The sequence below is a fragment of the Cyprinodon variegatus genome, unplaced genomic scaffold (assembly GCF_000732505.1).
Source record: "Cyprinodon variegatus isolate N-32 unplaced genomic scaffold, C_variegatus-1.0 Scaffold0, whole genome shotgun sequence".
NCBI lineage: Eukaryota > Metazoa > Chordata > Actinopteri > Cyprinodontiformes > Cyprinodontidae > Cyprinodon > Cyprinodon variegatus.
Window position 1 is genome coordinate 3,845,402 of NW_015150453.1, and position 22,223 is coordinate 3,867,624.

The 22,223-nt window shown below is 36.3% G+C and overlaps 1 protein-coding gene across 1 annotated transcript in view; it reads left to right on the plus strand.

Annotated features, from left to right (window-relative positions):
• Positions 1 to 22,223, plus strand: part of sema6c (sema domain, transmembrane domain (TM), and cytoplasmic domain, (semaphorin) 6C) — a 187,783-nt gene that overhangs the window by 112,526 nt on the left and 53,034 nt on the right. The window contains exons 6-11 of the mRNA XM_015375570.1: positions 2,511 to 2,625; positions 5,250 to 5,307; positions 9,937 to 9,993; positions 10,264 to 10,365; positions 19,617 to 19,707; positions 21,551 to 21,673. Coding sequence (XP_015231056.1) covers positions 2,511 to 2,625; positions 5,250 to 5,307; positions 9,937 to 9,993; positions 10,264 to 10,365; positions 19,617 to 19,707; positions 21,551 to 21,673 — 546 coding nt within the window. The remainder of the gene's footprint in view (positions 1 to 2,510; positions 2,626 to 5,249; positions 5,308 to 9,936; positions 9,994 to 10,263; positions 10,366 to 19,616; positions 19,708 to 21,550; positions 21,674 to 22,223) is intronic.

Consider the following 22,223-nt stretch of genomic DNA (forward strand, 5'->3'; position numbering starts at 1 on the left):
CGGAAGACAGCATTTCCCATGACCAGCGCAAAGCAAGGTAAAATCCTGATCAGTTGGTCCCCTAGAAACACAACAAAATTTTTGATTCCAGTGGCTCTTTAGTTAGTGTGTCACTTCCGTTATGGGTAGTGCATGTGCATACGAATAAATGGTGCAAGATTTTAAATTACTATTATCTGAATTATTCAAAGTATAAATTATAGCATTACTTTCACTTTGAAACACAGTTGATGTGGCCAGGTGACAGCTGGCAGCAACAAACTGCTGTGAATAACCAGGCGTGAGGACACATAGTGTCAATGCCCCACTCTGTGTTGCAGACAGGCGTGTGGTGGGCTTATAAGCCTTCTTTTTTCTTTCCAAAGCCACTCGGCAAATTAGCTCCTCTTCCCGTTAAAATGGTGGCATGGCTGAAGGGGAATGTAGAAACAGTGATGTAGGGAAGTGGTACACTAATCTATGAAATATAAGACATTTATGTACAGTACACAGAGTCTGTGGGAGGCTTTGATCCTTTTATCTTACTCATTAGGTAAAATCTTTAACCATGAAGGAGTTGAAAAGAATTGACAGGCCAAAGTGATAAATCACCACAAGTTGTGTTTATAGAAAAAGTAAAAGTGGAGAAGAATTTAATTATTTGACTAATTAGAGTAAAAGGGGTGGTATTGGTAGTGTGGTTATTTATAATAATGCTAATGAAGGCCACCAGTCAAAACGTGGCCTTTTAATAAATTTGGTTCCATGTACTTCAAGTGAAAAAGAACTTTTCACTGTCTCTTGCGCCTTGGAGGTTTTGGAATTTGTTCCAGAGTTTTATTTATCACTTCCTTTACCATTTAAATAATAAAAATGTAGAAAATGTGTTCAGGATCAATTTCATTTAAATTTACTGATTTTAACTAAAAGAAAACAACACATTCCATGACAAACATTCACTTTAGATATCCGTTGTATTAGAAGGTTTGAACCTAATTGATGTTGGTTGCTGTTGAATGCGATATTCAAACTAGACAACAAGATGTTACTTTTGCTTATTGTAATGTGCAGAAGCAATTTTGGGTCAAACGGCCCCATAAGGTTATGAATATTGGTTTCCCATCTAAAAATGGTCTTTGATTTGCTTCCAACTTTTTCCTCATGCTAAGATACCTTGAAATCCCTGTGAAAATAATGATATAACCTAATTTGTTAGGAAGTAAATTAGGCCGTTCATTAGACAACATATTCAGCATTTAAACAAACTTTGGGCTTTAAGATTGTTTGTCAACATGATTGGTTAAGGAGGCTCTTTGCTCTCTGTAAAGACGCTATTTCAGGTATTTACATTCTTTTTTAGTAGACAATCTTTGTCATGTAAGAAAGCAGCCAGGAAAGCACTGAATGCTGGCTTTATCGATACATCATCAGCATTTTTTAGCAGAGTTAAATCTGTGCTTAGTAGCAGAGAAAGTCACTGATATAGATGATGTCTTGGTGTCAGTGTTGAAGCTGACTAATTTTTATTTTGGTTAGTTTTTTTATGCCGAGTACTTTCAAGGGACGTCAATCTACTGACAGAATGTCATCTTGTCATTTAAACTTCTGGACACCATCAATCATTGTTAAAGCGTCCAGTGAGTTAATATGCTTCTTAAGAAGAGTCGGAAGGGAAAAAGGAATTTACATTCAGCTGAAGAGAAAGATAGAAATGAAAATCTACTTTAATGGAATATGGAGCTGATGTATCACTCTTTCTATTCGCTCCATCTCACCGGCCTCATCTTATCTTGCAATTTTTGTGCAACAGCACATTCAGATTTTTCTTTCTTTTTATGCCACAATGCACCTTATTCCTCCCAAACTGCAGTGTACTTTTTTCTTTTGGTATCTATAGATTCAAAATGTTTTTTGCAAGGTTAAACCATTTATATAGCACTGGTGACGTCACCAAATTGAACTCCTGTGACCTCCGAACAGATGATTGCTATTTTAATGTGGGTTGACCCAGACAGACAGTCTCTCCATTGAAATGATTTTATTTTGTTGCCTTGTCTCTACTTGGCATACTCCCCAGACGAGTCTGTTCAGAATCACTTACCAGAAGCCATTTATTTAAATCAGATTGACTTTGGTGACATGAGTCCCTAATTTGCAACTTGGGATGTCTTTTTTTTTTTTTTTTTTTTGCTTGCTTATCCACCTCTACAAGTGCACATTAGCATAGACTTAATGCTTGATTTTATAAGTAGAATATTTTAGATTCTAACCTTGAGTCGGGTATTTAAACCTGCAAATAATAATGTGGATAAATGTTGCACAGCTGCATGAAAGTGATACTTATAAAGAACTTCAAACCTCTCAGAACATGAGAGGATAGTTTTTTACAGCTTTTACAAAGCCCTATTAATGGTATGTCTTGAACTTTTTAACTGTAAACTTCGACAAAACATTTAAATGTACATATTTTTCAGACTTGGTTGAAATATATTCTAAAACATTTCCTTCTCTCCTTGTTGTGAACCCTGCAGCCTCGTACCTCTACCCCAGCTTCCAGGGGCTCATGTCAGACAATGACACCATCCGCCTGGGCCTGGACTTCCAGAGGATGCTGAGGATCAACCACATGCTTTACATTGCAGCTAGGTTAGTCCTAACTTAGTTATAGATCCAATAATGTTTTCATTTGTTTGAAGTAAAATCTTTTTATATTACCTCTATGTTCTGGTTTTCTGAAGTGACCAAACCAATGATGGCTTCTAAAGTGCAGCGCAGTTTCCTAATTAATCAGTTCTTGCTACTGATTAACCTTTTTAAAAAATATCCCCTGTTTAAGGTAAAAAAAAAGAATTGAAAATGACCAAACTTGGTCAGTTGTACCAGGATCATGGTAGAAGGGGGATCCAAAACTAGAATCATATGTTCATGTTCGTATGAAGCAATGTACCACTAGTGTTCATCTACATAGTGTTTACTTAGTCCTTTTTCAGCCCAAAAACAATTTGTGTGCAGGGCTGAGTCAGCAGACATACATTGTACCCAGTTGCCATCTGCTGGCAGTTTTTACTCACACATCTTCACCTTTTGTTCCTACTTAACTGAACTCCAACATCTGATCTCACTCTTATCCCTCTTGGCATACATTTTTTTTTTTTTTTTTGCACTGTTCCACTCTTGATCTTGAGCTTTACTCTTTCTTTTCATGATTCTGTTGGGCATTGCTTGCTTTCGTCACATGGTTTTGTTCCACTAAATACATAAAATATTTTCACAAACATGGCAAAATAAAGTGTGAAATACAGAAATAAAATATAGGAAGCCGGCACAGCATCATAATTTCATTGGACAGCCTTTATTATGCTGCCAGTCAGCTTCTGGCATAGAAACTTGTAAAGTAGTGCTTGTAAAATAGTGCTAGGTTGTGCCTCTATATTATTTTTTTATGCTAAATACATATTTTTAGTTCATGGCCATGTCAAGGAAATCATTAATTTATTTGATATCTTTCTTACAAATCAATCGGTTCGATATGTAAGCGGATCTACAGTCAACTTTGATTATGTGCGTTAGTACAGGGAGACAACTTATATTTTTACACGATTTTATCACATTTGATCAAAGTTTTAATAACATTGGTTAATGTATTGATTTATCAACCAAGAATTTAAACTTGCAAATTTCTAATGTAATTAGAAGCACAACATGTAAGAATTTAAATTGGGGGGGTCATATCAAGTTACCTGGTTGAGGTACAGTATATCTACAACTACTACATCTGAATAGGACTCTTTAAAAGAAAGAGTTTAGGGGAAATGGTGATAATTTAAAACACTATAAAGTTTAAGATGAGTAAATATTCCTAAAGTGTCTGAAGAATCATTACATTCAATCACTTAGTAGGGTAACTTTTACTAAAATTTTTGCTCTTAACATACCTTTTACATAATTGGTCACATGCAAAATGTCTCCATATGTGTAGATTGAGATGAATAGCAAAAAAGAAAATCTGTTTATTATAAAACAAGAGTTTATTTTATTTTTGTAAAAAAAAAAGAAGAAAAAAAGTCAACAGATATTGTGGGGAAAAAAACGTAGAAATTAAACCAACGTTGTTTTACTTTTCTTATTTCTATTATACTTTCTGGGGTAATACTTCTTTAAAAATTTTTCCATCATTATATAATAACACTTTTAAACTGATTTTAATAGTGATAAACATAGTGATCTTTTGTTTTTCTTTAGTTTGTTGGGCGTCCACACTAGCATAGGGGAGCAAAGCACTTTCACCTAAACATACCTAAAAGAAAACTCTCTGGCTTATGTATTTGGCCACCCAGCTGATGTTTTTTATAACTGTTTTGAAAATCTAAGTTTTTATTTATAGTTAAAACTTGTTTCACTTTGATTATCGACACAGAAACATTACATAGGTCTAACACCTTTTAACAGGTCTTTGCTCTAAACTTGGGTGGATTTATGGCGAATAATGTTGGTGCATAATCCTTCGAACAGCACAGTTTAAATAGGGTTTTGTACAGTTAACTTCTTAATTTATATTTTAATAATTCAAATAATTAGGCAAATTCCTAAAGTGGAAAAGAGAAAATCAAATTTGATAAATTATCAAACTGCCTTTAAGGGGCTTAAAAACAGAAACTTACTGTTATTTAAAGGGTTTAAAGTTTTTAATGAGCCTAATGGATGTTTCTATGGCATCTCCTCCTAATAAAACCTTTCCTAACTCCATTCTTCCCCAATACAATTTCTTTGGGTAATTATCTAAAACGTACAATGCTCTACCTTCTCCTTTTTGCAAAAACAAGTTCTGCTTCAGTTTTTGGCTCCATCCCAAACTGCAGTTCCTGCTTGCCAAGAAATCCATCTACAGAGGTATAGAGAGCCATGATATACCTAAATTGGCTTAATATTTTCCACAGCTGCATGCAACGCACTGTGTGCCTCATTTCACTTAGTAAATCATGTGGGTTTTGTCAATAGTTGAGGAAAAACTTTCATAAGGATTTAATGCCAGAAATCCAACAAACTTTATTTTCATCTTCCAGGCGTTTTTTTTTTTTTTTTTTTTTTTTCTGTACGGCTGGGATCAATTTCTCTGAGTGAAATCAAAGCTTTTGTTTTTTTTTTCTTGTTTTTTTGGTTGGACTGCTTAGATAAAAATATTATTGAAGTTTGTATTCAAAAGGCTTACAGAGTTAATAGAAGCTTGAGGAGATGATCCTGTCTCTGTCCTAACCCTCTGTCTCTTGCAGGGACCATGTTTTTGCAATCAATCTCGGCACCTCGTCTGAGCAGATCATCCCGCAGCAGGTAAGAAAATCTTTCCACTGAGATGATTGAAAATATCTCTCTCTTGGTTTATATACACTGTATTGCCAAAAGTATTTGCTCACCCATCCAAATTATTGAATCAGGTGTTCCAATAACTTCAATGGCCACAGGTGTAGAAAATCAAGCAAGTAGGCATCCAGACTGTTGTTTCATTTGTGATAGAATGGGTTACACTCAGAAGCTCAGGGAATTCCTAGCTCCTAAAATGGAAATGTTTGGAAACAAATGCAGCTCAGCTATGAAGTGGTAGGCCACGTAAAGCAACAGTGCGGGGTCAGCGGATGCTGTCGCCCAAAGTGCGAAGATGTATCAAACTTTGTGCAGAGTCAATCACTACACCAATACTTCACTTTGAAGCTTGGCTATGAGTGATGTTTCAGAGGTTTTATTTTTTTTTAATCTATTTTTTTTTTTTTTTATAGCTTGTCAGAGTGTCCAGAACAGGTCATATATCGCAAAAACCCACATCACTCATGCAGCCCACAAAGCTGTTTTTCAAGCTTCCCTTATGAAAATAAACAGGTTTAGCAAAATGTAGCTGCACAGCTTTAGATCGGCACATTTTAATAAATAACAACTGTCATTCCATTATCAGGGTTTGCTGTTTTGTGATTGCCAATGATTTCTTTAATACCATTTTAGGAGGATGCTGTAGTTCAGATGCCCTGAATTCAAAATCTAAGTGCCCATAACATTATTAAGCAGTTGCAGGGATCCAACCCAGCATTGATTCTCATAGATCTATATTCCTTTGTGACTGAGATGCTAAAATCCTTAGAAAATAGTGGAGCAACTGTTAGGATGGAAAAGAAGGGATAAGTCGGTTGATGATGTTGATACTGTCATCACTATATTCAATGATAATAATAGTATCTCAGTTGAACATTTTCCTGATAATGTCTTAACTAAATATTATCAAGAAGGATTTTGTTGAAGATAACACCAGAAATCTCCAGAATTTAGACATAAGACATTCATGACTTTTTTTTATTTCTTTCTGAAGTACACCGTTTCCAAAAACAAACAGAAACAAGCCTTTGTAATGTTTGTTAGTGATTATTTTCTACCCTTTTGCCTCCTTTTTTCATCCGTGTATTAAGCAATCGTTCTCCAGACATGCGTCGACCCCAGATGAAATTGTGCTTTTGTTCCCTTGTTCTCCCCTATCTGAATCTCATTTGTCAGACATGATTGCACTTAAATAAAGGCTCTCTCAGGTCTAAACTTTTTGTTTGCCTGTATTTAGATTAGCCTCAAACATGAATATTTGTTTTGATAAGGGCACTACTTGATGTCAAGTAGATCTGCGCTGCTGATTTGGATAAAGGCTGTTTCACAATGAAATGGGAACTTGCAAGCACCACTGTGTTCGGCTCCTATATGAGAAGCTCAATATTGAATGTTTTAACATTATGCATTTTTTATTCATTCACTCAAACTTCTCCATCCTCCTGTATAACAGCGGCAACTGAGTGGAAAATTATAAAGCCTGTTCCCATATTCTCCTTCTCATTCTCCCTTCTTTCTGTTATCCATCTCAGCTAGATCATTAGTGTGTGACTGACTCATACCACTAGAAAATGGTGTGTCCTCATCACAGATCCATTCCTTTTATGCAAGCTCATTTTTACCGCCTCTTCATTTTTCACACCAGGCGTTCATTCACAGTCTCCCTTCCATTGATCTCCCCTGACTTGAGTGGCTCTACCTTTTTTATTAGTAAACCAAATCAGGCTTAGAGGAGAACCAGATTATTACCATAATGCTGACTTCTACTGATGTGTGTCAGTTCTTCAAAAGGTTGTGCCAGAGGTACTATAAGAAAAGATAGTTTGCTGTGCGCCTTTCTCATGTTTTTTGCTTCAACAGATATTAACTCGAAGTGAAGGATCTTAGAGATGTACAATTTTACCCGTTTTTTGTTGTTTGTTTTTTTCTATCAATCTGGAACCAGACCTAAAACTTGCATTTAGTTTTGCTTTTGCATTCTTTATTTTATGAAGTAAGAATTCTACCAAAAATGCACATGCTTGATAAATACTGATACGAGAAGTTTTATTTAAAACACACGCATGTAAACTACTCTCCATGTTCACATCTGTGCTTGCAGATGTGATATTATAAGCTGCCCAATGTTTCACATTGCATCCTTCTTCTCTGCACTCGTGGCTTGCTTTTTATGTGCCTTTAGATTCATTCCTACTTGTGTCTGGACCTGTTTCTGTGCACTTATGGCAATATTTTGGTTACACTTTAAGTATATAACATCTTACATTTAGTAAACTACTTGTGATTGGCTACTTTTTAGGAAATCTTGCGTCAACTGTTTTCTTCCAAATTTGCTGCTGATAAAATTAGCAAATCTAAGGTGAGCACTTTCCTGAAATACAAATTTGTTGACATTTCCGTTTCATAGATAGAAACAAATTCATCTCATCAAGGTTAAATTTAGGATTTCGGAAGATTAATAAAATAAATAAATCAATAGTGTTATTAATAGAAAACTAGAACCGTGTCTCTGATCTGGGGAGAGGGATGGGGTGTTAATGGAGACGTCAAGGGTGGTTACGAGGGTTTTCCAATTTGTTGGGCCTAAAGAGCTCTGCCACCCCCTAAGGGGGCAGTGACATGTGGAAAATAAATAAAAACAGAAAAGTACATACAAACATTTCTCCAACATTTAGCCTTTTGCTGTTTGTGGAGACAGAGTTCCTCCACCTCTTCAAAAAAAATGCATCAAATACTCATTCCGTTAACAACTACATATGTATGAGAATTAGGTTTTTCTGTGTTAACATGGATCAAATACAAGTAGTGGTCTAGCCTGCAGGTAATTGTTGAGATTTTACTCTCAACAATTCATGCATGAGTTTCCATAACTGTCCTCCTGGCTGTTGCTTTAATACAACCACCTTTTTTTTAATTGCTAAGAGGCAGTCATTTCAGTTCATTGTCTTTATTCTCAAACGTCTGTAGACACCAGAGCTGAAGCCAAACCTAACCTGTGAGCTGCTCCCTCCTAAAGGGCTGAATAATCAAGAAACATGGCAACAGGCCTGTTTAACATCTCATATTTTTATTTATTCATCTTAAGTAAAGGAGAGCATAATAATAATATCTCCCAGATGGGATATAAATGGCGCTTCAACATCTGTTAGCAGCAGTTCTGTTTATCGCTTTGAATCCTGGAATACATTAACTTACTGCAGAAAATACCCAATCAAAATGTCCATCAGATCTCAGTCTATTATTTCATTTAAAGGCTGAAGGCTTTCAGAGCAGGATGCAAGATAATCTTTGAGTAAACAGCCTGCTTCTACCTGGTAATGGTGGACCAGATTTTTATATTGGTTTGGTTCCTTCTAAATTGCCTTTTAGAGCAATTTACTTATGTTGGTTTCAGGGGTCATATTCTGTTATATTAAAAACAGCTTTACAGAAGCAAATAAGGGACAAGAACCACAAGCAATAAAATTATGTATTATAGATTTATTTATTAAAGGGGACATTTCATTATTGATCAAGATAATCTTGTGACAAGTAAAAGGCTAAATTAATTATAAATTTGTGAATGATAAAAAAAAATACCTATAAGTCATTTAATCTGATGAATTATGTGTTTTTATTTTAAATTTTTTTTTGACAGGGAACACAAAGGCTGATTAATTGAACTTTTGGACAACTACACTGACAGCAAATACACTGATGAAAAAATAATTAATCATAGATGTGAAGTTGCATAATACCTGGAGGATAATTACCCATAACACATTTGAACTGATTACAAGAAAACTGATTTAGATTTATCTCAGGAAAAAGTTCAGGAATATTAAAGTGTGAAAGCTGAGCTTGAGAGGCTTTAGCAAGTCTTAACTTGTAGACTGAAAATGGCTGCTAATGCTCCAAGGCTGTTCCAACATACGCCATCATGTCACTGAGGAAGACATCAAACTCCTGCCTGATCATATTTTGTTGTGATATGTTGGCAGAAACTGAGCTTAATTGACACAGACTGCTCGAATTCTCAGAGGTATAGAGAAGGTTTGGGAGAATTTTATCCGTAAATTAGTCGACAGTGAGGAGGAACGCATTAATTCTTCGCCTGGCAAAGCTTGTTAACAAGTAGCTGAGTCTTTTTTTGTCCCAGCTCAGCAGGTACAAGCCTGGGATGCAGAAAGTGAGACTTGTTTTCATCTCTCCAGATGGAAGCAAGGCTTTTATTTTTTATATTTAATTTCTTTCGGCCAGAAGGTTAATTGGGATTAATTGACTTCTCTTCATATAGGCAGTGAAATGATCTGAGCTTCCTTTTTGTGCTCTTTTGTTTCTCTTGTGTGTGCAGCCTCATAGATCCGCTTTTATCCCAGAGTGATTTTTATCTCTGAGGAGCCACAGTGTTTGGCTGCCCACTGATGAGCCGCTCAAGCGCTGCAGGGGTCCCTGATACTTTGCTGTTTGTTTTTCTCCACAACAGCTTTATTGAAATTAATGAGATTTTTATCACAGCGGTCTCGTAATGGCACTTGAATGACTGGGAGCGACGGAAGCCAAGATGGCAGGAAAAGTCTTGTCTTTGTGCTGACAGTTGGCTCTCTTGTTGTTTTCCAGAAACTTACTTGGAAGACGAAGGATGTGGCGAAGTGCACCGTGAGAGGGAAGAACAGCGTGAGTATCATCCTTCAGAGAAATATGCTCTCATCTCTCTGCTACTGTGCTTGGTGTTATTTCTCCTGCAGCCTGCCTTGGCCTATACCTGTTTTTTTTATCAGTACAGAGAGGGTTTGCACTAAGGCATGCTTAGGAAATCTCTCAACGGATTAGAATAATAACTATAAACCAGAGAAGCTGTTTGTGTCTCGCAGCAAACCTGCTAAAACTCCTCATTTGGTTTTATTGTTGCTTTGCAGTAACACCAAACTCTCTCCCTCCTGACAGGATGAATGTTACAACTACATTAAAGTGCTGGTGCCACGCAACGATGAGACTCTGTTTGCCTGTGGCACCAACGCCTTCAATCCCACCTGCCGTAACTATAAGGTAGGTTACTGCACCGCTGTGTGCTGGCTGCTGGCCTCAGTTACAGATAAGGGATCATTTTAGGGCTATAATGAGACTCTGTGGCTGAGTCCTTACATGCTCTCTGTTTCGCCATACTTGTTTGTTTTTTTTCTTTAAAAGGAAACGGCACACTTTTGCACATTAGTGTCACCATCCCTTCCTGGGAAAATAAAATTATCCATGATAAAACCTTTGTTTTCAGGTCAGAGATAGATTTTCTGTAAATCAAGACGCAATAAAATGATATGCTAAGTCTTAGTTTTATATTTCAAAGTGAACAAATCCTGCAAAGGGATGCATTTCCTTTTTAACAACATATATTCAATATTTCTACAACACCATTGGGTAATAGTGTGAGTTTCAACTGCAGAAAAGACCCAAAATGTATAGATTTAAAAATCAAACTAGTATAAAGAAAAATATTGTAAACATATTTACTACATTTGGCTTGACTGATGCTACAATGGGCAGCAAGGATTGAAAATCCACAGTGAAGAGAATTGTTAGCACTAAATCTGATGTCGATCAGGCTGCTTTGGTAAATGGAAAACAAGCTATTTTTGACAGATTAGAAGAATCCAATAGCTGTTTAGCTGTTGCTGTTAAGCAGGTATCCCAATATTAAAACTGTGATGTATTCAGATTAGGGATAGACTGATGTAGGGTTTTTTTTTTTTAAACCAACACTAAATAACTTCTCAACCTTCATAAAATATTTGCATAACTTTTGTGATTACACTAGTTGAATACACTTCTGTCATGGCCTTGGGGGCTGTATCACCTTCACAGGCACTAAGAAGCTATGGAGGGTGGCAGTAACCCTGCCACACAAAACTACAAAGGTGTAGACTGCTTTTGTGGCATAGGTCACATCCCCCTTTCAACATTTGTTATGAAGACGGAAGTCGGTGTGACTAAATATCCCTGAGAGACTGTATCTTCGTGCAAATTGTGCAGGTTTGATATTCGAGCAATCTTCGGCCTCAATGGGCATCTTCCTGCTGGGATCTATACGTGTATGTACTGTGAAGTTATCAAACATAATTATGCACCATTTACACTACCCCTTTGAACCCGATCTGTGCCGAGTTCGGACAGAGCTTGAACCCTTTACACACCATTTTATGCTAGCATAATTCCTCATCTCCTATCGGCGGTCCACATTACTACAGCTCTCAAGGCGGGAGTCGTGCAAACAAAAATAGTGGCAGCCATAACATTCAGGAAGTGTTGTGCCTGCATAAGGACCTCCTCCCAAATTTCAAGAGCCTTGTCATCATCCTAGGCACCACGCTCTTTGAGGCCATTTATTGTTAATAGGCTGAGAAGTTTGTGTTGTGAACAGGTGAAGAGATCTGTGAAATGCAAAGCTGGACACACAGCAAAACCCGTAAAAAAAAAGGTCAGCTGACTGTAAACAGGAGACGACCAGGTCTGCTCATGTGCTCTTTATCAGAGAACCGAGCCACAGATTAATCGTGCCGAGCCCTACTGTTGAACTAGTACTAGATTTAGCAAGGTTCGGTTCTGTTTGGCGCGGTCACTTCAGTTGCATTCCATTTATACTCAACATTTATGTCAGATAGCATGCTTGGACCGTTCTCAGCACGATTTCGAAAGGGTAGTGTAAACAAGGCTTTAGATTAATTATCTCGTCGCTATTCATCGTTCACACAGCCACTGTAACAGAAATTTAGTCCAATCCAACTGCAGGCGACCGGGAGATTAGGATCTTTCAATACAAAAGCTGCCTAACGGATGTCTATGGATAAATAACATGTGTTTATAAGGACATGTTCAAGCTCAAAAAGGAGCCACGTTTTGTTTTTTCCCTCAGTATAGCAGTTGTTTTGCTATAACCAGATGAAACAGTTTGAACATTTTCCCACAGAGAACCTTCTAATAGTTTGAGAAACCAAAACAATGTTAAAAAGAAAACTGTGGAAAAAACACACATAGAAACAACTATGAAGTGAGGTCGTCTCAAGGTTCACGCAGAATTTGTCAACTAGAGAGAAAGTCTGTCAGTCAGCACTTCAGCTGTGAACTAACACTGATGGGACACATTTAAATAAACAGATATAAAGGATTTCCTGAAAGAATTGTAAGTATTAAGAGAAGTGGTTCCTTTTGATGACACCTGCAGATTTTCCTCTTGGCATATATGAAGCATCAGATATAATCAGATTTGTTCAAAATGTTCTTCAGATGTTTTTAGCTGTTTAACACTGAGCACGTAATGCTCACTGTGGGTGGTCATCCTTGATCGGCTGACGTTTTGCATTTTATGTCGGTGAAAAATATGTTGGCTCAACACGAATTGGGGAGAAGCAATCTGTTTACAGAACACATTGTATGCTGATGGCTGCTTTGGTTTAAAGCTCTGACAAAATAGAGGCTGAAAAAGGAAGGAGAGGGAGAAAACAGAAAGTTATTCCAGCAGCTTCACCTCGCCTTGATTTACCAGGCATCATGCCTGCAATAATTGCAGGTGCTGCTTGTTAAATTAAGTCATTTTGCTTTAGTTTTTGAAGGTCTCTATAGTACATCAGTTCCCTTAGCTAAAACTTTTACAGTTTGATTTTTGTCAAGTGAAATCCAAAAATTCCTGTTGGAGCATTAGAGGAGAAGGGAGTAAAAGTCCCACAGGACAGTAAATCTGACAGTGCAGAGGAGTCTGGTAACAAAACAAAAAAAAACACTGCAGAAAAACTCCTAATGTGGAATTTTACTCCTCCTGATTAAAAGTTTTGAGGTGATGAGAATCGCAGCTTCCTCCTGGGTTTCAATTAGACTAACTAGAAAGATGAAAGGTCTGTTAGAAGAAACCGTTTAATTGATACAATAATATTCAATTGTAAAACTTTATAGGGGATTGTAAAGGTGGAAAAGCTAATTGCTATGACAGTATCTGTCAGGAGAAACTAGGAGTATGAACATATATTTTCATGGTGCCCAATATTGAGGAAGTTGCTCTACGAAAATGTTTGGGTAAGACATTTTTAAGCTTGGCACAACCAACAATTCAACAAAGCAATGATCGAAGCCCACATTTGGGACATTTAGTTCCTACCTGACACCTTAAGGAAACCTCCTTTAATCTGCTCCTACAGTAGTTTACACTAAAGAAATAGGGCTCATGAGAAAATAAAGCACAGGTAAAACAAATCATAACTTACAGTATATCCAATATTGAAACAAGGAAAGGAGAAAACGGATTAACATTGATGAAGTACTTTTGTACAATGTACAAAAGTGTGTTTTGTGGGTACTAATGTATATACGTTTTGATCAACTAGAAATGAAATGCTGGCGAATGGGACAAACCTCTAAAGCTATCTAAGCTACTATTGGAGACACTTAAATCGATTTCTCCAAGCTTGGTATTAAACTGAGATCAAGCTGAAAGCATCAAAATGAATTAAAGTATAGCCCAGGTTTGTTTGTTTTTATTTCCTTCCCTTTTTATTTTTCTCAGTGTGCCACTCTAGCTTTTTGTTTTGTTTTTGGTACTCAAATCTAAGGTACTGAAATAAATATTATTTATGTACAGCTGTAAAGTATTGTTTCCAAAAATATGCAGTAAATCTTCTGTATATTTGTTGTTGCAGAAGTTGTTTTTGAAAAACATTTTTTTTTACTTAAAAAGAAAAGTATTTAAACCCCCAATGTAATTACACCGACTCAATCTTAAACAATGAACTTCATAATTGAACAATGTACTGATTTGGGATTTTCATGTACAACTATGTCCTTACCTAATATGTATGAGTTTCTGTCTTTATTTTTCTTAAATATTAGACATACCCCTTCTTGTGTATTCTCTTTTGCTATCTTAATATAAATAGTCCAATAATAATCTCTGAGTATAACATCTTTACATACAATTGTCCTATTTTGAAATATAATCGACATTTCCTATCAGATCTGGTAAAAGAAAACCAGTGGCATTACATTTAGAAAAAATATTTTATATAAAGAATCTTATCATTCTCAAGAATGTTCAAATCCATGCCTTTGAGTTTCAGTCTAAAACTTTTGTCTGCAAGAGTGATGAAGATTCCTTTGTTTTATCTTCCATCTTGATCTTTTGACGTTTTGTCTCCAAGTATTATGTATTAATCTGAGTATGGCTCACAGCAATCTCCTTGAGCTATCAAGCACACAGGCTGTGTTCAAGTAAATAAAGAAATGTGTGCCTTTAGGTTGGCTCTGAGACAACAGAGCAGTAAATGCTTAAGTTATGGAGTAAATGACATTGGTTGAAACAAATGCCCCAAATTGAATGACAGCCTGAAGGATGGATCAGAGCCTTTTCCTGATAAATGGTCTCCCTCACATATTTGCTCAGCTCTTCTTCAAGTAAACACTTGCACCTCATCTAAAATGTTTTTTTTTTTTTTTTTTTTTTTTTGGGGGGGGGGGAATGCAGCATTGCACCTATTAAGACAATTCTGATGTTTCAAATCTCTGATGGTTTTATGTAAATATGTAGGCCTGGTAAGCAGCTGCCATTGTGCCTCTTTGAAGGTTTCTAAGCTGCAGCACACATTTGGCTCCGCATCTTTGGTTTTCCTCTGACATAAGTACTGACTCTGGCACTGTAACACCGTTTCCATCTTTGCACATTTGCTTTGCCAATGCAAAGGGAAAAAACTGTTTTCTTCAGTCTGAGACATATTTATGGAGTTCAAAATGAAATCCATAAAAAACTCCCTTACTAGTTTTTTATTGGCTTATTTAAGTCAAATACTGTAATGCTACTGAGCTTTACCATTAATGTGATACTGCATATGTCATGTTCTGGCTCTTTTAACCCTTTGTTTTTCTCCCAGCAAATATTTCACTTGGGATGCTTGGGATCCAAATGGGTTGCAGCAGTGCTAAAGAAATAATAGAAACAAAAAAATTAACAATTTGTTCTTTTTTGTGTTAATCAGAAACCATGCTTTCTTAATTTAGATTTTTTAACTTCTTTTTTTTTATTTATGGCGTATCTACATATTTTATCCAGAAAAACACCAAATTTTATTTATATAGGGTCGATTGGTTCATCCACACCATACTGCAGTAACCCTACATCCCTACAAATACTAGTGCCTGCCACTGAATGAATAATTTTGTTAATTAAAAAAGAAAAATATTTAAACTCAAAAGTGCACTTTTAAAAAGCAGTTAGATGAATAAACTTATGACAAAGCTGAAACATATCCAGAAATAACTTATTTTTCGCAGTGTTTCAACCTGATTTTGGAAATTGGTCCCTTATCACCCAAAAAATATCTTATATCAGCCTGCATCTAAAACCTTTAATATAACCCATTGATACAATCACTCTGCTCCAGTATTCCCCTCCATCATTTAGTCCGCTCCATTATTTCTATCCAGCAGCTCTGGTATTTTGCACGCAGAGCCAGCTTGATCACAACTACTGTACACTTCTGTTGAACAGGGAAGCAGACTGCCACTTGAGTCGGAGCTATGTTGGGCAGGGTGGCTGTACTTTTGGTTAAAGTCCAGAAATACACTTTTTTTAGAGTGCAAAATCTTAATGCACATGTTTCCGGTCTAAATAGATTTATTCAGTTCAATTTTTTAACGTTAATGTATAAGTTTAAAGTTTATGCAACCCATTGGATATTAATAAAAAGGTTGGTTGTTGTCAAATCTGTTCTTTGCTTCACTAATGTCACTTTATTTCACCAAACATTCCACAATACAACAGAGGTGATAGTATGATGACTTTGCTGATATCATTTTGGATAAATGTCATATCAGAAATAAGAAAGCTATATTGAGGCACCTCTATCTTTTTGGGACAACTGTCCTTTGTGTGCAGCATATAACCCTCCTCGGGTCCTGGAGCGTAAATATCACACCTCTTGTGGTTTATGGATCGGCACTCCACAGACACATCTTTAGGGTCACTTTTTATGGCTTAATCTAAACACAGTTTGCAAACTCATTTGTAAACATGAAACCCTTTTTTAAACAGTTTGTACTGTGGCCCAGGCTTCCAGTATTTTACTGAAATACTGATCCCAGAGGTCAGAAATGTTTTCTGAGACTACAAAGTGTCTTCAGAAATGCCAAAGATTGTTTAGGACAGTGTTTATTAACTTGGTTTATAATATAGAGAAATGATCAATTAAAATGAAGTGATGTGTGTACAGAAAGTTTTCATAACACATGGGAGGGAAGATTAAAAGACGTTTTTGATGAAGTAATGATGCAGCTCTAAGCTGGCCGGCTGTTCACTGAAAACCTCTCCAGTTCTTAGCTGTTTTTATAGACCTCAGTAAGACCCAGACATAGTGCCAGACCCCTTTAGCTCTGGATCTGCTTTGGGGAAAAAAAAAAAAAAAAAACCTCTTCTTCTGAATGGGGTTCTTTCAACTCGTCTCACAGCATATCATGTGAATAATCTGCTACTAAGTTTTGACCCTTATTTAACCTTTCTCTTTCTTCAGTATCATCTTCTTCCTTAGGTTTAAAAATAAAAAGTTCAACCTTTAAACTTTCTAAACATTTTGGTTTTAATTCACTTTTTCTACCTTGTTTTTGACCTCATAGTATCGGCATTACATAGTGTTGATCCGATTCCTAAAGCAGTCCAAGGGATTATAAAATAAGCAGAGCTTCTCCACAGGCTAACATTACCTGAATGTTCTCCAAAATCAAAGTGGTACAGCTGTGCCAGCGGTCCTGCAGAGAAGCTGATGTAAAATGTTTATAGGGCTGCGCTTCGACCTATATTCAAACGTTATCATCCTCCTGCCACAGACTCCCTTTAAGAAAAGAGAGGTTGAGATACAGTTTTACCAAAACATCCTCTCGCCTCGCACCCCTAGTCTGTTTCTCTCATCTGAACACGGAGACGGAGAGACGACAGTTCAGACAGCTGGAGAAAGTGGGAAGAAATATAAATCATAACAAGGAATCTGTGCCTACAAAAATATGTGCGTGACAGTGGAGCATTGAATCAGATGTGTGTGGTTGTGAAAGACATGATTGGATGCCTGTCTATGAAAAGGCTGCTTCACTGCCCAGGCTGCTGAGACAGCTGGTGTGTAGACGGCAGGAAGGCTGTCGTCAGCATGCATTAATGATAAAACAAAATCTTAAAGTGTTAAACCGTCTGTTCTCCTCTGAGCTGGAGCTATTGACCCTGCAGTCTCTTCACAAATGTGCAGAACTATCAGTTCTTATTCCTGAGTTTATTTTTATTATTTAAACTCTGAGCTGTTGAAAAGCTGGAATAGTGCAGATATTTTTTGTTTCAGGAACAAGTAATTTTCTCTCTGAAAGTTAGGGTATGTAATATCTATAGGGATTTACTGACAGAAATGTAATAGATTATATGTAAGCATGTAATTTATTGCCATTTATTGCTATTTATAATTACACAGGAGGAGGTATTGCATTTAGGGAGACAGAAATCTTTGTGTTATGACGTCTCAGAGCTTTAGAGATCAAACTTTAGAGATCACCATTATGCTCGAATTGTACTTTAGCAAGTTAGGCCTATAAACAGTTTAGATCCTACACCGACTAATAAAATACTATTTATAAAATCATTAATGTAAACAAACCTCTGCTTCTTTCGACTAGTAGGTGATGTAGACGTTGAGGAATTTGTTTTGTACCATGAAGGCCTCCGTATTTTAAATGGTAGTTTTTTTGCTCGTTATCCTTTCTGTCATCTTTGTTTACTCTTACTTTCTAAATGTTGCTCGAGTTTGTTGTTTAATGTTGTGGATGTCCAATATAAGACTTAATGACATAAACATTCTTATTTTTAAACAACTTAGGAAACTACATATAGCTTTTTTTCTCTTACATCATAACTATTCACTAATTTGGTTAATGTTGGTCTCCCATATAAAATTCCAAAAAGGTATATCAAAATGTGATACAATATCTTTTTATATTAGTGTAACTCTCAACTAGAGATTGTTTGAAGGATTAGATTGAAACATTTACTCACCGGTTCCTTGACCTCTGCTGTCTTCAGTAAAGCAGCTTTGCTCAGACAAACCAGATATTGCTTTGGTTGTTAGTAGCTTTAAAGAAATTTACATATTTCTGTTCCTACAGCCTCAACATTGGATTTAAGCATTACCAAAATCTGTGCGATACATTTTGTTTCTTTTCTGCATCTATCAAACATGTTTAGTGAAAAGCTCCACAAATCCAATCAAAGTCCCCCTTTGATGCTTCAGTGGAGCAGAATACAATAAAATTGGAAATAGTGTATGTTTTTCATCTCGGAAACAACTCGAACTCAGTTGGAATTCTTAAAGAAATGAAAGAGACGATGTTGTTTCAGCTGTTTTCTCTGTTTTTCAGATATACATATGAATATAAGCATAGATGGCAGATGCTCACTTTTGAGGTTAATGCAGAAAAACTAGTTTGCATTAAACCAATTTCAATTACTTATAATAATAAAACACAAATCCAGTGGTTTTAAATCCTATTTTAACAAATCAAACAACATTTACATCAAATTAAATCAGCACCCATCCTGATTTTGTTTTCTATTATTCACAAGACCTGTATTTATTTTATAAACATTTAATACACAGCATAACCTTTGTATTCAGTAAAGCATTAATTAATCATTTTATTTTCAGGACAGAATGACAATACAGCAGTAATTACTGTGATGTGTTGATCAGATTAGCGTGATGCAAACCAAGCCAACGTGTTAATGGCCTATTAATGTGCTGCTTGTGTATTTTTCTGTCACCTTACTGCTACAAAGGGCTTTAAACCTGCTCTACGTTCGCTCAGCTCTTAAAGCACCCAAACATCTACACGCCGCTGGGCTTCATGCTTTGTCGTTCCTGAGGTTTACAGCCTTGTTAACAACAGGTTGGAAAATAGCAGCTTAATATCTGCGGCTAGGAGATAAAGTGTCCTGTCTGCCTGAGCAGCGGGACCTTCACGCACTGTTTTATGGAAACGACCCACATATAATGCATCAAATACAACTAATCTTTATAGGGCATGTTTTGCCTTTTACTACCACATATTGATTTAGTAAACATCCTTCATGTTTAGGTGCACTTTTTGACATTTTTTTCTCGATATTTAATGTGCAGGTAATATTAGATTTTTGTAACCAGCACTGCAGTCATGTGACAATGCTTTGCATATGTTTGGCTTTAAGTCTTCCAGCCCTTAAACTTGGTTTATGTTCTCATTAAGCTTTCTTTCTGTTAAAGATGTCAACGCTGGAGCAGGAAGGCGAGGAGGTGGTTGGACAGGCCCGATGTCCCTTTGAGTCCCGCCAGTCTAATGTCGGCCTTTTTGCAGGTCAGTAACTTCAAAGTGACTTTGGTTAGATTTTAATTGCTCAGGTCAGGCTGGGAACAAGGAATCTCAAAACTATTTTTTACTTTAGTCTGATGGAAGTTATTCTATTTTTCTACTTCTAATGTGTTCAAAGATTCTAAGCAAAGGATCTGGACATGGAAAAAGCTTAAATTTCCTCACAGATTTCAGACTATGGATATAAGGCTGCTTCCCTTCTGGACCATACAGAACGTTACATACTTAATAGATGTTTAATGTAAAACCAAATAGGAATCTCACATTATTTCTAAGAAAAATAAGAGTGCCATTTTTTTTTTTGTTTTCCGCAATATCAAATTATTTTGTTATTTATATTTTTTGATGATCTGAAATCAGTGTTAAATATTATGGTTCAGATTTAATTTTATTGCTGATGTAAGCCAGTTTAAAGGCTTGTGTTTTAGTTTTTTTCAAAGTTCAAACTACAGTTTATATTTGACCAAAGCTTTGTAAGATTATGAGAAAAATGGGTTCAAATACGTTTTATATTTCTTTAAAAAGAAACATGACCTCACACTTAAGTTCAGCACTGAACTGAACGCTACAAACAGCGTGCAAACTAAAGGTTGACACCTTTTGGCTAAAAATGGGTTAAAATGATTCCATTGGTTAACATTATTTAACATTTAAGTGAAAGAGTTTATTAAGGGGATCTTTTTCATCATTTGTTTCTGGACAGAGGTAGGTTGTTCCTTTCTCTTTTTTTGTGTTTTTATTAGTAAAGATTTTGATTGATTAACAGTATAGTAAGTGGATTAGGCAAAGCAAGACTGATTTCTTCTAAATCTTAAAGGTTTTATGTTATACTACTTTTGAAAATACAAACATATTAACAATGAGGCCCCCAGAGCATGTTTTTGCTATTTGTGCAGGAAAATTCCTTTCAGATTAGGCAGAAAGCCTTTACCAAAAATTTCCGCTTTCAGTCCTCCTCTAGATGAGCTGTTTTGACTTTCCAAGCCCTTCCCTCCTGAAGGCTTTGACCCAAAAACCCGGAACCATAAAAAACAGTCAGTTTGTAAAGATAGCCTGTGAGCCTCAAATAATACATTAGATGAAGGCCGTAGCTTGGCCGATGGACTGCTACAGACCTCTCTGCACAGCTTATTTCCCCTTATGACATCACAAGGGGAATTGTGGTCAAACACTGCATTTTGAGCACACATTACACTAGCTAAGAGGTGGAGAAAGGCAGTGAGAGAGGTGAAATGTTTTTTGTCTTTTTTTTTTATGAATGTCATACACAAGCTTTAGGACACGTGACTTACAAAATGTCTATAATGTGAAATTTGCATGATATGGGATCTCTAAAATCTCGTCACAACTACTGTGTAACCTATTGTGTAACCTTATGTCTAAAGACATAATAGGAAAGATGGAAATAAATTTAAAAGTTCGTGTTCACTAAAACTGGTAGATTATTTCACTGCAGGTTTGTATGGCTGAGGCTGACATCTATGTTTTTATATTTGGCTCTTTATTAGTTATGATTTATGGTTTCCTCCTACTGATTGTGATTTGTGGTTTGATTTAGAGTTTCTTTGCTAATGGTAGCAGGAAGAAAGCTGATACACCCTGAACATGCTGAGGTCAAACTCTGAAAAGAAGCCAGGGCCAAAGCAGCTCTCCAAAGCTGCCTGGTTTCCACTTCTGCTATTCAGAGTGGCATGTTTGCCTACATCTGTTCCACTCAGAGTTCTTTTAAAAAACACCTAAATACACATTTAAAGAGAACAGAGTTTCCATTTGTAATTGTGTATCCTGACGATGTATCTCAGTCTGCCTTTTTTTCTGTGTCCTTCAGGTGGTGACTTCTACTCTGCAACAATGACTGACTTCTTGGCGAGCGATGCTGTCATTTATAGAAGTCTGGGAGAAAGCAGTCCTGTTCTGCGTACAGTCAAGTATGACTCCAAGTGGCTCAGAGGTAATCATCCAAATGTGCTTTTAGGCTGATGTGAAATGACCTGGTCGCATTATACTTGTTCCATTCGTCAACATTATCAGTCCAAATCGGTAATTGATTTTCTGGACTGACAGAGTTTTTTTGCTGCTCATTAATCTGTTTTGTAGAACCAGGCTTGAGAAGTTTTTAGAAAAATGAGAGTCCTTTGATTAGATGTCTGGATATTATTTTCATGATTGCTGATTAATTCTCTACTCTTTCATTTGCTCTCCTGTAATATTCGGAGCCCATTAGGAGCTTGAAAAAACTGTCCGCTTGAATAAAGAAAAATTTACAGAATTTAGAGTATGCTGCTTTTTTTTTTCTAAAAGGAGACCTAATGTACATTTTAATTACTAAAATAGCATCCAGTCTGGATGATACGACTGATCTGCACACTTTATATTGAAATCTCATTAGGAAAATATAAATGAAAGCTTTTACCGTCTTATATTGTTTTATCTGAATACAATCACCCGTCCAGTCAGAAAGAACTCTTTTATTCAGATTGTTGATTTATAGATCGAAAATT